General features: G+C 38.9%; 1 protein-coding gene across 2 annotated transcripts in view; it reads right to left on the bottom strand.

The window, feature by feature from the left end:
• ARHGAP15 (Rho GTPase activating protein 15) overlaps window positions 1-13,023 on the bottom strand; it is a 785,763-nt gene that overhangs the window by 68,882 nt on the left and 703,858 nt on the right. For both annotated transcript variants that reach the window (XM_060178060.1, XM_007539658.3), the window contains exon 13: window positions 10,087-10,192. In XM_060178060.1, coding sequence (XP_060034043.1) covers window positions 10,087-10,192 — 106 coding nt within the window. The remainder of the gene's footprint in view (window positions 1-10,086; window positions 10,193-13,023) is intronic.

Here is a 13,023-nt window from a genome sequence, read left to right as displayed (position 1 = left end):
TCCTTTCCATTCTCCTTTCTCCAACCCCTACAACTCACTCTTAGTCTGAGATCTGTAGCTTCCACTGTTACACCAAACTCATTAACTGGCTTCTGTGTTATCTTTCTACAGACCATCTCTCAAACTTAGAAAGACTGTGTTCTTTATAAATACAAATCTCATGCTTTAGACACTTCAAAGATTTGTCTAATGTCTAAAGAGTAGAGTGTATTTGAATATTTCTAGCAAAGCATATAACATTCTTCACAATTTAAGTCCAACTTTAAATATGCTGAGTTTATATTCTACCACTTCTCTTATGTTTCCTAATTCTCCAGTCTCTCCAGGGGATTCAACATTTATCTCTCACAGAATAGCTCTCTTATGTGTATGTGTGGCTATGTTATTCTCTTTGTGTATAGTAAGCTTGTTGAGTGCCAAGTTGGCATCCTTGATGGTAGCCTGTATTGTGTCTTCTGGAAGGCATTCTCTGGTTGACTTAGGATGATTTTCAATTCTTGCTTTAGGTTTCACAGTGTCTTGTGACACTCCACTGTATTTTTAAAAGTTATTTACTAATATACATACTCAGATGGTGAAGTAAGTGAGGTTAGCAGCCCTCTGCATGCCTCTATCTGTTTAGTTGAAGGGTCATTAAAATTTTCTTTGTCAAGGGTCAGAAATTAGGTATTTCTCATCTTGTACAATTTCTTGTACCTATTTAGCTCTTGCCATTATAGCATAAATGTAGCCATAAGTAATATACAGACAAATAGGTAGGTGTGTGTGTATGTGTGTGTGTGTGTGTTTCTAATAAAATTAAGCAGTCAGCAGACTGGATGTGACCCATGGGCCATCGTATGCCAACCCCTAATCTAGTCCAGAGCCTGGAAAACAGCAGGCATTCATTTAAGACATCCTGAAGGAAAGAGTGGATATGATTCCACAACTAATAAACATTTTCACAAATGTGAATTTATTTGACCTACTTGACACATGAGCAGAAGGGAGAGTTGGGAGACATTAAAAGGTTTTCTCAATATTGTACAGTTTCTAAGGGCTGAGGTTGGGATTTGAGCCTGTCTTCTGATTCCAAATCCCTGATTTTTTTCCATTATAAAAAGCCAAGATTCCTAGTGGGGAGGGACAACTCAAAAAATGTACGTCTTAGCAGGAGAATACCCCAAAGGCAGACCACCAATAACAATAGAAAAGACAGTGATAGATGGGCAGTAGCCATTTTAAATTCTTTTTAGTTTTGCTTCTTATTATTTGGTGGTTAATGCTACCATTCAAATGTTAAATCAAATGGTCTAAAGTTAATAATTTCACTTCCCTCTTAAAAACCTTATCTCCCAAAGCCTTCCTTCAGAACAAGGATTCACCACTGGAAGGCTCATTGAACCTTAGTCCCCAGCTCACAAACCTTATAAATCCTGTGCCAAGATGTCTCCTAAGTAGATGACATTTTAATGATTACTACAGGGAGTTGGAACTATTGCTTCATCCTCACGATCAGAGTAATTAATTTTCTTAACTACCAGGGCCAAATTCTGCCATGGGAGTCCAGTTGAGAAATTTCAGGCCCATAGGAAGTACATTAGCTCTTCAAAATGATGAGGGTGCCATTTCAAATACACGGGCAAAGGAACTATTAGGCTTCTGGCTTATTTTAAGTAACTTGCAGCCCTTGTTTCTCAGGAGGAGGAGGGAAAAAAAAGAGAGAAAAGAAAATAATAATTTGCACAGGTCTCTCATTTTCCAATAAAAATATCCATGGCCTACAAGTCATTGAATACCAGGTATTGTGGCTGGGTAAGAGACCAAAGTGTACCTCCCTCCTCCCAAAAAAAAATGGATGCCAGAAGAAATCATAACAAAACACACACTGCTCCAAAGCACACCAGAGCTGAGCACCCAGGGGCCTGTGGAGACTGAGAACTTCACTGGCAATTCCTCTTGATACCAGAGAGAAGGAAGAGGGTCTATAGGTCTTGTAATCCACTCTTTAGCTGTGCTTCATTTCCCCCGCCCTCCCAAATATTTGAAGGTCCACACTGCCATTTTAAAGATACAGTGGGTGAATTATTTCCTCAACATTGTTTCCTCACGCTGTCCCTGCATTTCTAGGCCACCATCATTTGTCTCTCACATGCTATGATAGACTGTTTTGTGTAATCTCCATGAAGACCACAGAAAAGCTTTAAATATCAGTTTACGCTCATGAAATAGCCACAGCTCAACAGTTTCACCTTTCAACGAGGCATTCAGCTGGCATACTTCCATGAGATTTGTTTATTCAGCCATATCATTTTTTCACCTTGGAATTCAATGAACAGCTGGGCGATTTTCTTAGAGTCAATGCAAAAGGAAAGATGTTAGCTCTCCTTTCAACCTATTTTACAAAGTGCCAATCTCTCATCAGAATGTTTATTTGTTCCTAGATTCTGCAGCAAATATGTTCTTCCAAGGCTAGTGTCAATCAACAAATGACATTATTTTATAACTCATCTGCAAATAAGTCACCCATCTCTAAGACATTTTGACTACTATTATGCATACCTGAGTGGGAACTGGATGTTCTTTAATGTCCTTCCTCCCTCAAAAATTTGAGATTGTTTTGACTTCCAAACTGCATGCCACAAACTTAATCTGGCTGATGAATTCAATTTAGCTCAGTGGAAATGACTTTAGCATTATTTTCTAAAAGTTCTGTCATTAGAGTGTATTATTTTTACCAGGGGAAGTAAAATTGTGTGTGTGTGTGGGGGGGGGAGACTTCAGTAATAGCTAAAATACCTTACTAATAGTAATGGTAGCAGAATTCCCAGAGTTCAGTGCCAGTTCCAGGAGGATATGCAGATAATGGGTTGCTTGGAGTATCTACACTGAAGGGGTCTGAGGTAAGGTCCTAGCGGCTTGAAAATATTTCACTTACTAAGCTTTTAGATAGCCAGTGTGCTGTCCTACTTGACAGGAAGTTGTCATTGTGGAAAACATTCTGCTAAGTCAAACAAGGTAAGAAGCTGTCTCTGGGAAGAGTGTTGTAACAAGAGCACTCTGAACAAGAAGCGCAAAAGACCTACTTATTTCCAACTTTCTCATGTCTGAATGAATTAAGGTAGCCTAGATTATTTTATTGGCAAGCCACCATTTCAAAGGTGAAAACAATTAAATCTGAGGTCATGGGACAAAATAAGGGTCAGATTGCTTGAGAGTTGGTGTGAGAACAGAGTTGGGTAAGGAGACACAGGGTTTGGGCAACATTGTCAGAGTGCTTGTCTTTCTTTTTTTTAATATTTACTTATTTATTCCTTTTTGTTGCCCTTGTTGTTTTATTGTTGTAGTTATTACTGTTGTTTTTATTGATGTCCTTGTTGTTGGATAGGACAGAGAGAAATGGAGAGAGGAGGGGAAGGCAGAGAGGGAGAGAGAAAGACAGACATCCAGATCCTTAAGCTTTGCGCCACATGCTGTGTTGTGCTAGCGCTGGACACACCCCTCAGAGTGCTTTTCAAATGTGACAACAGCCTCACTTGAATTTGGAGGTTGATACTGGCTGAGTCCCCTCAATCTAGGAATGCAGGTCTGGAAAAAGATTCTATGGTGAGAGGCTTTGTTTGTTTGTTCGTTTGCTTGTTTTTTTGGAAGCCAGGAATTTTGGCAAATCGGTCTCTGAAATTCTCCTTTTAGTTCGTTAAAATTTTATTTTGCTCACTATAAAAATAATACATCACATGGGATAATGTGTATCTAGAACACAGCATGTTTTAACCACCATGAAGGACTCTTTTAAAGTATTACTCCTTTACTCCTCACATGGAAATAGATTCCACTGAGTTCTCCATTTTACAGATGAGAACGAGAGTTATGACTTGCTCCAAGTAACACCTCTAGTAAGTGACAGCACCGATTTGCATTCATGTGTGCCTAAATCCAACACCTGTTCTTTTTATTTATTCTCTTAGCCTCAGTGTTTTCTTTTATCATTTGCTAAATGAAAAAAAAAAAACAAGAAAACAAGTACATGAGGGAAAATTTTTCTCATTAAATCAACTCTACGAAAGAAACATCCTTGTAAACAGCGCTGCAGTCTTTTCCAGATGGATGACTTTTTCATATAATTATAGCTGTACTTTTTTGTGTATATAAAATAACTTGCTCCTGACTTTATTTTATATGAGCATTTCCTCATATTGAAAAAAACAGTAGCTATTAACTACCTTCACTAAGCTGATGTGATAACCTTCCCTTAGACCACTGAACACCTGAGTTTAGCTCAATTTTATTTTTTGGCAATGCAAAGCATCATCAGAAATAATTTTATCTGCATAATCTGCCTCTGCCTCCCCCCCCACCCCATGCAAGTATCTAATGGTGTTTCAGTGGCTCTTTATTTCTTTTATTTATTTATTTATTTATTTATTTATTTATTTATTTTAATATTTATTTTTTATTTTATTTATTCCCTTTTGTTGCCCTTGCTGTTTTTTTTTTTATTGTTGTAGTTATTATTGTTGTTGTCGTTGTTGGATAGGACAGAGAGAAATGGAGAGAGGAGGGGAAGACAGAGAGGAGGAGAGAAAGACAGACACCTGCAGACCTGCTTCACCGCCTGTGAAGCGACTCCCCTGCAGGTGGGGAGCCGGGGCTCGAACCGGGATCCTTACGCCGGTCCTTGCGCTTAGCGCCACCTGCGCTTAACCCGCTGCACTACAGCCCGACTCCCAGCTCTTTATTTCTAACTCCTTTGCCTGGTTCTCAACCAACCTATAATGGCTACCGATGGACAAGTAAAGCTTATCTTTCTATGTCTTTGTTCCTACTAACTTCAGAATCACTTTGCTTTGCTGCCTTTCCAAAGAAGCAGGGTATAGAAAATTCCACTTGACATTCCACTCAAATTTTATCAAAACAGAACATACCATTTATATATTTCAGGATGTATCACAGGACCCTCCAGTACTTATCATTATAAAGCCAATTGGTGAAAGTGGCTATTAATAAAGGTTTCAGGTTGGCGACATTTTGAGATGATAGCTTATTCTAATTCTTGGTCCCAAGCTATCACAACAGAAGCATAGAAGTTGACCTTGAGTTTGATCAAAAATGAATACTGTTCAGCTTGAGTAACTATTATGTAATCTTATATGTAATATAATCACAGTCTTCTAAAAATTCTGGCTTTTGTGGACAAGACTTCCATCTACCTTTGTTTTTTTTTCCCCAACTGTGCTGTATTAAACATTCTCAGTTGGTAGTTCTGCTTTCCAGAGAATGTTTAAGTCAGAGCTCTGGGAAAAAAAAAAAAAGGGTCCTTTTCTGCAGGCTGCAGAGTGCGTAGGTCAAGTGGAATTTTTTGCACTTCATTACATTCCCTGACCCTCAATAAACAAACTTCAAATATATATATATATTTGCAACAATTTTGAATAAACACTACATGCAAGTGTTGACTGTAGATTTTCTGAAGAAGTACCAAATGCATCAAGACTAAGGAAAACATTCTAATGATTCTTTCAAACATGAATATATTTAAATTCCTGCTAAACAATCTTCTTATTTAGTCTTCTCAGGCTTTGATGACATGCCACGATTGGCTGTTTATCAAAAATTTAGCAAGAAATACTTCAACAAGATATAATCATGTGCACACACTTGTGCATAATTAAACTGAGTGAATAAATCAGTGCAGGGTGGAACATGGTCACACCATTCAAGAAAGGTTGGTGACCAGCAAGCCATATTATTTATTCTCTATAAGTAGTGAAAAATCTTATATTGTAAAGGTTGGGAAGGTGATACAATAATCTGATCTTAAATTTTAATCAAAAAACATTTATTTTAATCTCTACTAAGCTGAATGAGAGTCCTAACGATAATAGGAAATTAATTTAGATATACAAAAGAAGGTCAGGCATTATGTTAACACTAAGGTTGTTTGGCCAACAAGATGGAAAATTCTCATCCTTTGAAGGTTTTTAACTGGATAGATTCCCATCTGTGTATGTTTTTTTTCTCCCCTAAGGAGGATTTAGCTGACTCTTCATTTCTTCATTTTATTGCTGCTTTTTCAGTTGGAGAAAAAAAAAAATCATTGAGACTGATCTCCGAGACTAGGTATTACATAACATTAAAGAGTACACTTTTTCACTTGTTTTACGAGTTTGTCCAGTTAAAGTTACTGAGATAAGCACTCCAGTATTTACTTGTAACTTGAATCCTATGTCATGGTGTATCTGAATCCCAAGGGGAAAGAATTAACATCTGAGGAATGCTTACCTTGTGCCAGGCATTTTATATGCATTATCTCATTTAATTCTCATAACCAAAAGATATGGTTGATATAATTTAATCCAATTTTACATGACTGAGATCATAAGGGATAACATACAGGACAAGGATTTGACTCTAGATATCTCCTGTTATTTCTTGAAAGCCACAAATCCTTTAAGTAAACCATACTGTGTTTCCCACTATTGCCTGTATGTGGAGGTACCAAGAAGGGACATTTTATACTCTTCTCATATTTGGGAGCTACTCTCTGCCCTGATTCAGTTATCTAGTCCCATTTTCAACTCTGACACCATCTTCTCAGACAATTTTTAGTCTACCCATATACTAATTATCAGGCTCAGGCAAAAATTACTAAAGTCATGGGCCACATGGAACATACCTAAAAATGACTTCACAGCTTCCTCCCACATGAAGACCCCTCATTTCATTTGCCCTATTCCCACCGTTGGGTACTTGTTTATTAAGCAATTTACTTTATATCACACTACCTTTTAGCCACCAAGTTGTAGATGCTACCCTGATGCCATCCTGACCTACCTGGACAGATGGCCTAGCTAAGGTGTCCTGGAGCCCCACCTCTCTAGAAATCTAGAAACAGGCTGGGGGTATGGATCAACCTGCCAACATCCATGTTCAGGAGCGATGCAACTACAGAAGCCAGGCCTTCCACATTCTGCACCCCATAAAGAATTTTGGTCCATATTCCCAGAAAGGGATAAAGAATGGGGAAGCTTCCAATGGAGGGGATGGGACACAGCACTCTGAGGTTGGGAACAGAGCACCCCTGTTATCTTACAATGTTGTTAACCATTATTAAATCACTAATAACATTTTTTAAAAGAAGAGATATTTTAATAGCCAGGGATATTCCGAACTTTGTCACAAAGGTCCCTTCTGGGAGAACAAGAAAAAAAGCTACCAATATAATGAATTAGATTAAAACATTTTCTCTAATGTAGTGACTAACAAAGTGAACTTAGGAACAAACAACCCATACCATAGAATACCATACACATTGCCATTAGATAGAATCAGTAAGCCTATTTAGTAAAATGGAGAGTTGTCCATGAATTGCAAATTAATATTCATAGTATGATATGTTTTCACTCATTCACATATGTTTGTATGTACTTGGAAACAGGTCTGCAAGGTGATCTACCAAAGCATTAGGTTCCTCTGCTTTATGAAGGACTGGTGAGCAAATTTCACTTTTTAATCTATATTGCAGAACTCCTTTACATTACTTTGCATGCAATTATATGTACTAAGTTTACAATTAAAATCATGTAATGGAGCATTAAATAATCTTTAGCAGTGAATCAACTCAAAGAATGGATGGTTAAGGTGATTAAAGAGATTTCATGTAGGGGCCAGGAGGTAGTGCATCTGGTTAAGTGCACATAGTACTATGCAAGGACTGAAGTTCCAGGCCCCCAGTCCCCATCTGCAGGGGGGGATGCGTCACAAGTGGTGAAGCAGGTCTGCAGGTGCCTACCTCTCTCTCTCTCTCTCTCTCTCTCTCTCTCTCTCTCTCTCTCTATTTACCTGTCCTTTCTCAATTTCTCTCTGTCCTGTAGAATAAAAGAAATAAAGGAAGAAAGAAAGAAAGTAAGAAAGAAAGAAAGAGATTTCATTTCAGAAAATGATAGCTGTACAATTCATTTGAAGTTCTAGCTGGCTTCACAATAATATATGCAATAATATATGCATATGGTGAAAGATAAAACCTCCCAATCACTTGTATTACACCTTTTTTTTCTTTTTATCTAAGGTTGTTAGCAGGACAAGCGAGTAGAAGTCATTTCAAAATTTAGCTTTTTCAGGCCAGGCGGTGGTGCACCTAGTTAAACACACATATCACAGTGTGCAAGGACCCAGGTTCAAGCCCCTTGTCCCCCACCTACAGGGCAAGGCTTCACAAGTGGTGAAGCAAGGCTGCAGGTATCTCTCTCTTTAATTTTTTTGTATTATCTTTATTTATATATTGGATAGAGACAGCCAGAAATTGACAGGGATGGGGGAGACAGAGAGGGAGAGAGACAGAGAGGCACCTGCAGCCCTGCTTCACCACTCGTGAAGCTTTCCCCCTGCAGGTAGGAACCAGGGGCTCAAACCTAGGTCCTTGCGTACTGTAACATGTGCTCAACCAGGTGCACCACCACCTGGCCCCTCTGTCTCTTTCCCTCTCTATCTCCTTCTCCCCTCTCAATTTCTCTTCATCTCTATCCAATGATAAATAAAATTTAAAAAGATTAAAGAAATAAATAAAAAATAACAAAAGCTAACTTTTCCAGTATTCCAGTTCCTCCTATTCAGTCCATTCCTCCTCGTACCTCTCAGTGGCATTACCATTTTTCTATTTGTCCAAAACCAACCCTAAAAGATACACTGGAGTCTCCTCACCTTTCCTGCCAATCAATAGGAAATCCATCCTGACACTCTTCCAAAATACCGTTACCATTTCTCTTTAAGGGATCCACTCAACTTTACAGTTGAGTTCCAACACCATGGTTATTTTCTAGGAGGTCTCGCTACTTTCTATTTTGCAATCCATTCTCCACATAGCATCAGAGATATTTTTCATATTACTTCAGTGGTTCCTTGTTGTCTTTTTTTGGATTCCAAACTTCAACCTGTGACCTATAACGACCTGTGTGATCTGACATACATCAAACATCTGTGATCACAACTCCTATAACTTCATGGCCTTAACCCTTAGATTCTAGACACTATGAATGACCTGTGCTCATCTCCTCTCCTCTCCTCTCCTCTCCTCTCCTCTCCTCTCCTCTCCTCTCCTCTCCTCTCCTCTCCTCTCCTCTCCTCTCCTCTCCTCTCCTCTCCTCTCCTCCCCTCCCCTCTCCTCCCCTCCCCTCTCCTTTTCTCTCCCCTCCCCTCCCTTCCTTCTTCTCCCCTCCTTCCCCTCCTCTCCTCTCCCCTCCCTTCCCCTCTCCTCCCCTTCCCTTCCCTTCTCTTTTCTTCTCTTTCCTTCTCTTTTTCACTTTGCCTTACTCTTTCCCTTTCTCTCTCCCTCCCTTTCTATCTTTCTTTCTACCAGTGTTATCAACAGATACAGGAAAAATTGGCTCCCTATACCCATTTATTTCTTCCTTTTTTAAATTTGGTATGGTAGAGAAGAATTGAGAGAAGGAGAAGAAGAGAGAAATAGAGAGGAGAGAGGAGAGACATAAGAAAAAGAGAAACTTCTTCAGACCTGCTTCCCTACTCGAAGCATCCCGCCCCCTGTCCACCCACAATGAGAAGAGGGGTTTTGAACCCAGGTCCCTTGAGCATGATGATGGTGTACTCAATCAGGCATGCCATTTTCTGGCCCCAACCTGCTTCTTTTCAAACACACCGAACTCTTCAGAACCTTGGAATTTTTCACTTTCATTTTCTTTTGTACTTGGAACAATACTTTAGATAACTTAGACAACGTATTTGTGTTCATAGCACTTGGGTCATTATAGAGGTAAGTTTTAAACTCAAATATGAACCATTAATGATTTCCCCCCATCATAGTATCACACAGTAAAGGTGACCCATAGCTAGACTCTTGCCATAATTCTGACGATCAGCAAATGTCTACTTGTTGAAAAGAACAGAAAAAACAAATTATTCGAGAAGTTCCTTTCATAATTTCTCTCTACTTTTTATATGTTCTCCAGCTTCTGAAGGAATATTCAGATTAGTGATCAGGGGATACTCTTAGAAACTCTTTTCCTAGAGATTTGAAACCAAATATCATTCATTTAGGAATGAATGTGTGATGGCACAATGAGATATCCAAAGAGAGATGTACAAACTTACTTAGTTAGGTGTCCAAAGAGAGTTTTCATCGTGTCACGATTAGGTGGAGGGAGTTTTTGTACAAGAATCTTCACAGTCTCAATTCTTGCATTGTTGTCTTGCTTTTCTAAAAATGAAATAAAATAAAGGGGAAGGTTATAAAAGAATGAGATTTCATAGGTATATAAAGGAACTCTGTTAGGAAAATGTTAAACTATGTCATAGCAACTTTTATAATCACCAGCCAGTGGACATAGGTGGACTCAGCATAGTAAATACAAAGTTTCTTCATTTTCATTCTGAATTAAATTAAATTACTTTCACTGTTATGAGAGAGGAATATTTTTCTGAATGATAAGAGTGGGAACTAAAGGAGGTTAAGAAGGAAACCACAGGACCAGAGACAGAAGCAGAAGGTGATGTGACAGTGGAAACAGGAGCAAAAGCTATTTGTGATCTAAATGTCACCAGTCAAGGAAGGTAGTCTCTAAAAATACAGAAAGGAGAAAAGCAGTTGTAACATCACAGTGAACAGTAATTCTAATTTTTATGTCAAAAGGGTAGAAAACCCTCAAAGAGCTTAATGATTCTTAAAAAAAAAATGTGGTATTTCATAGGGCCTGTTGGAACCTATGGAATGCCAGAAACTCAGAAGTACAATATATCAATAATTATGCAATGAAATTGATCCTGTATGCCCAGATATTAGTGATACTTGAATGAATACCTTTTATCTAGTCCATCTAAAGCTAATTACACACAGTAGTAGTTATATGCCTGTGTATCCTTACATATTAAGATTGAGGGGGCTGGTTAAAGGAACACCCTGTAAAGTTTGTACATTAATATACACAAGGAGCTAGAAGCTTCAGGAATGGTGAATCAGAGCTACAGGTCTTTATCATTATTATTATTATTATTATTATTATTTGCCTCCAGGGTTGTTGCTAGGGCTGGGTGCCTGCACTATGAATCTATTGCTCCTGTGGCCATTTTTTCCTTTTTTGGGATAGAACAGAAAGAAATTGAGAAGGGAGGGGAAGATAGGGAGAGAGAGATAGACACCTGCAGACCTGCTTCACCACTTGGGAGGTGACCCCTGTTGTTTTCGCCGGGCTGGCTTCACGGGCGGGTAACAGACGACCAGGGACTCATGGCTGGGTTGTACGCAGTATCTCTTTATTCATGCAGGACGCAGCGCAATCTATACCAAGCTAAGCTAAACTAAAAACTACAAACAATCTTGTCCTTATAAATAACTAGCCCAGTAGGGTGGGAACAGGATGCGACGCAGAGAGGGTGGAGAGAAAAGTGACTGGTGAAAATCAGGGTATGACAAGGAGAGGGGGCAGAGCAGGCAAGAATTCTACCACTGAACCACCAATGCCCTGGAGGGAGGGTGGTGCTTGTTAACAGAGGTTATGTAAACAGAATACAGTGTTATGTAAATAGAATGCAGGGGGGATTAAACCAAATGAAACAGAAGGGGATTTTTAAAAGCAGAATTAGAAGCATACCAACAGACCCCCCCACCCCTGCAGGTGGGGATCCAGAGGCTCGAACCAGGATCCTTGAGCGGTTCCTTGTACTTCGTACTACCTCTATTTCTCCAGGTGCACTACTGCCCAACTCCCAATCCCCTCCCCTTCATTCTGACAGTTTGGTATGATGATAATGGTAGAATTTACCCAAGAATCTGGTGAAAACTTGAAACCCTTGGACCAAGTGGTTTACAAAGTTGAATCAAGTGATATACTGAAATCTGCACTTTAGTGATGATGAGGCCAATGCCAGGCTTTCCAAATTTGGAAGCAGTTGACACTGAAGGCTACTAAAGTAGCAGCCACAAATTAATCTTGATGAATGATAAATGGAGAGAGGTATGTATATTCCCGAACTCAGATTATGGGAACACATGATCCAGTTAGGGGTTTAAAAGAGGTGTCACGTCCTTAAATTGGAGATGTTTGAATTTTCAAGGTCATTGCTGTAGTTTCAAAGCAGGAATTTTAACTCGATCAAATCTGTTTAACCCCTAGGTGAAAGAATTATGGACTTACTCAAACAGTTAATTTTCCTTCTTCTGTGTTCCACTACACTTAGGATATTCAACTCATGCAGCAGTCCATATGTGTTTCCATTACTTTAATCCCTGTCAGTCTACTCCATTAAACCTGGAAATTGCCTGTATAACTGGGCAGCTCTTGTATTGGCATGAAGGAAGTTAAATGAATGAAGAAAGCTGGTGAATAAATGATGAAAGGCACGATTGCATTTTGGAATAGACAGCCCTTGAATGGACTTCTATCACATGCTTTCATTAACTGTGTGGTCTCTTAACATTTTTCTTACTTTCTTTGACTAATATCTAATAGGCTGGTTTTATGATTCAACCATAGGTTCAACCCATGGCTGGTAAACACAAAGAACTCTTCAAAGAGTCATCCTCTATTCTCTCTCCATTTTTCTGAGCTAGGTCTTGCTCCCCTGCCACTTTAGGCATTAAAGAAGCCACTGGGTTGTTATAAGCATTCAGAATGTGTGGTTGCTAGTCACGGATGTCATTGATAAAAAATGTAACCACACCACAACACAACACAACACACTACATACTTTGTAACAGACTGCAAGATGCATGGTCTGCTAACGGAGTAGTTCAGTATTTATTTACTTATTCATTCATTCATTCATTCATTCATTCATTCATTCATTCATTCATTCATTCATTTATTTATTACCAGAGCACTGCTCAGTTTAGGCTTGTGGTGGTGCTGGGGATTGAACCTGGGAGCTTAGAGCTTCAGGCATGAGAATCTGTTTGTATAACGATTATGTTATCAACTACTTCAGTTAATCTTAATAAAGGTATATGGTGAACCCCATATCTGCTCATAGGAAATATCCTATAAAAAGAGTATTTTATAGAAATAGATTTTCTTGGCATTTATACATACTTGA

This window comes from Erinaceus europaeus, chromosome 18 (assembly GCF_950295315.1).
Source record: "Erinaceus europaeus chromosome 18, mEriEur2.1, whole genome shotgun sequence".
NCBI classification, from domain to species: domain Eukaryota; kingdom Metazoa; phylum Chordata; class Mammalia; order Eulipotyphla; family Erinaceidae; genus Erinaceus; species Erinaceus europaeus.
Note: the sequence above shows the minus strand (reverse complement) of the source record. Positions and strands in the feature narration are given on the sequence as shown.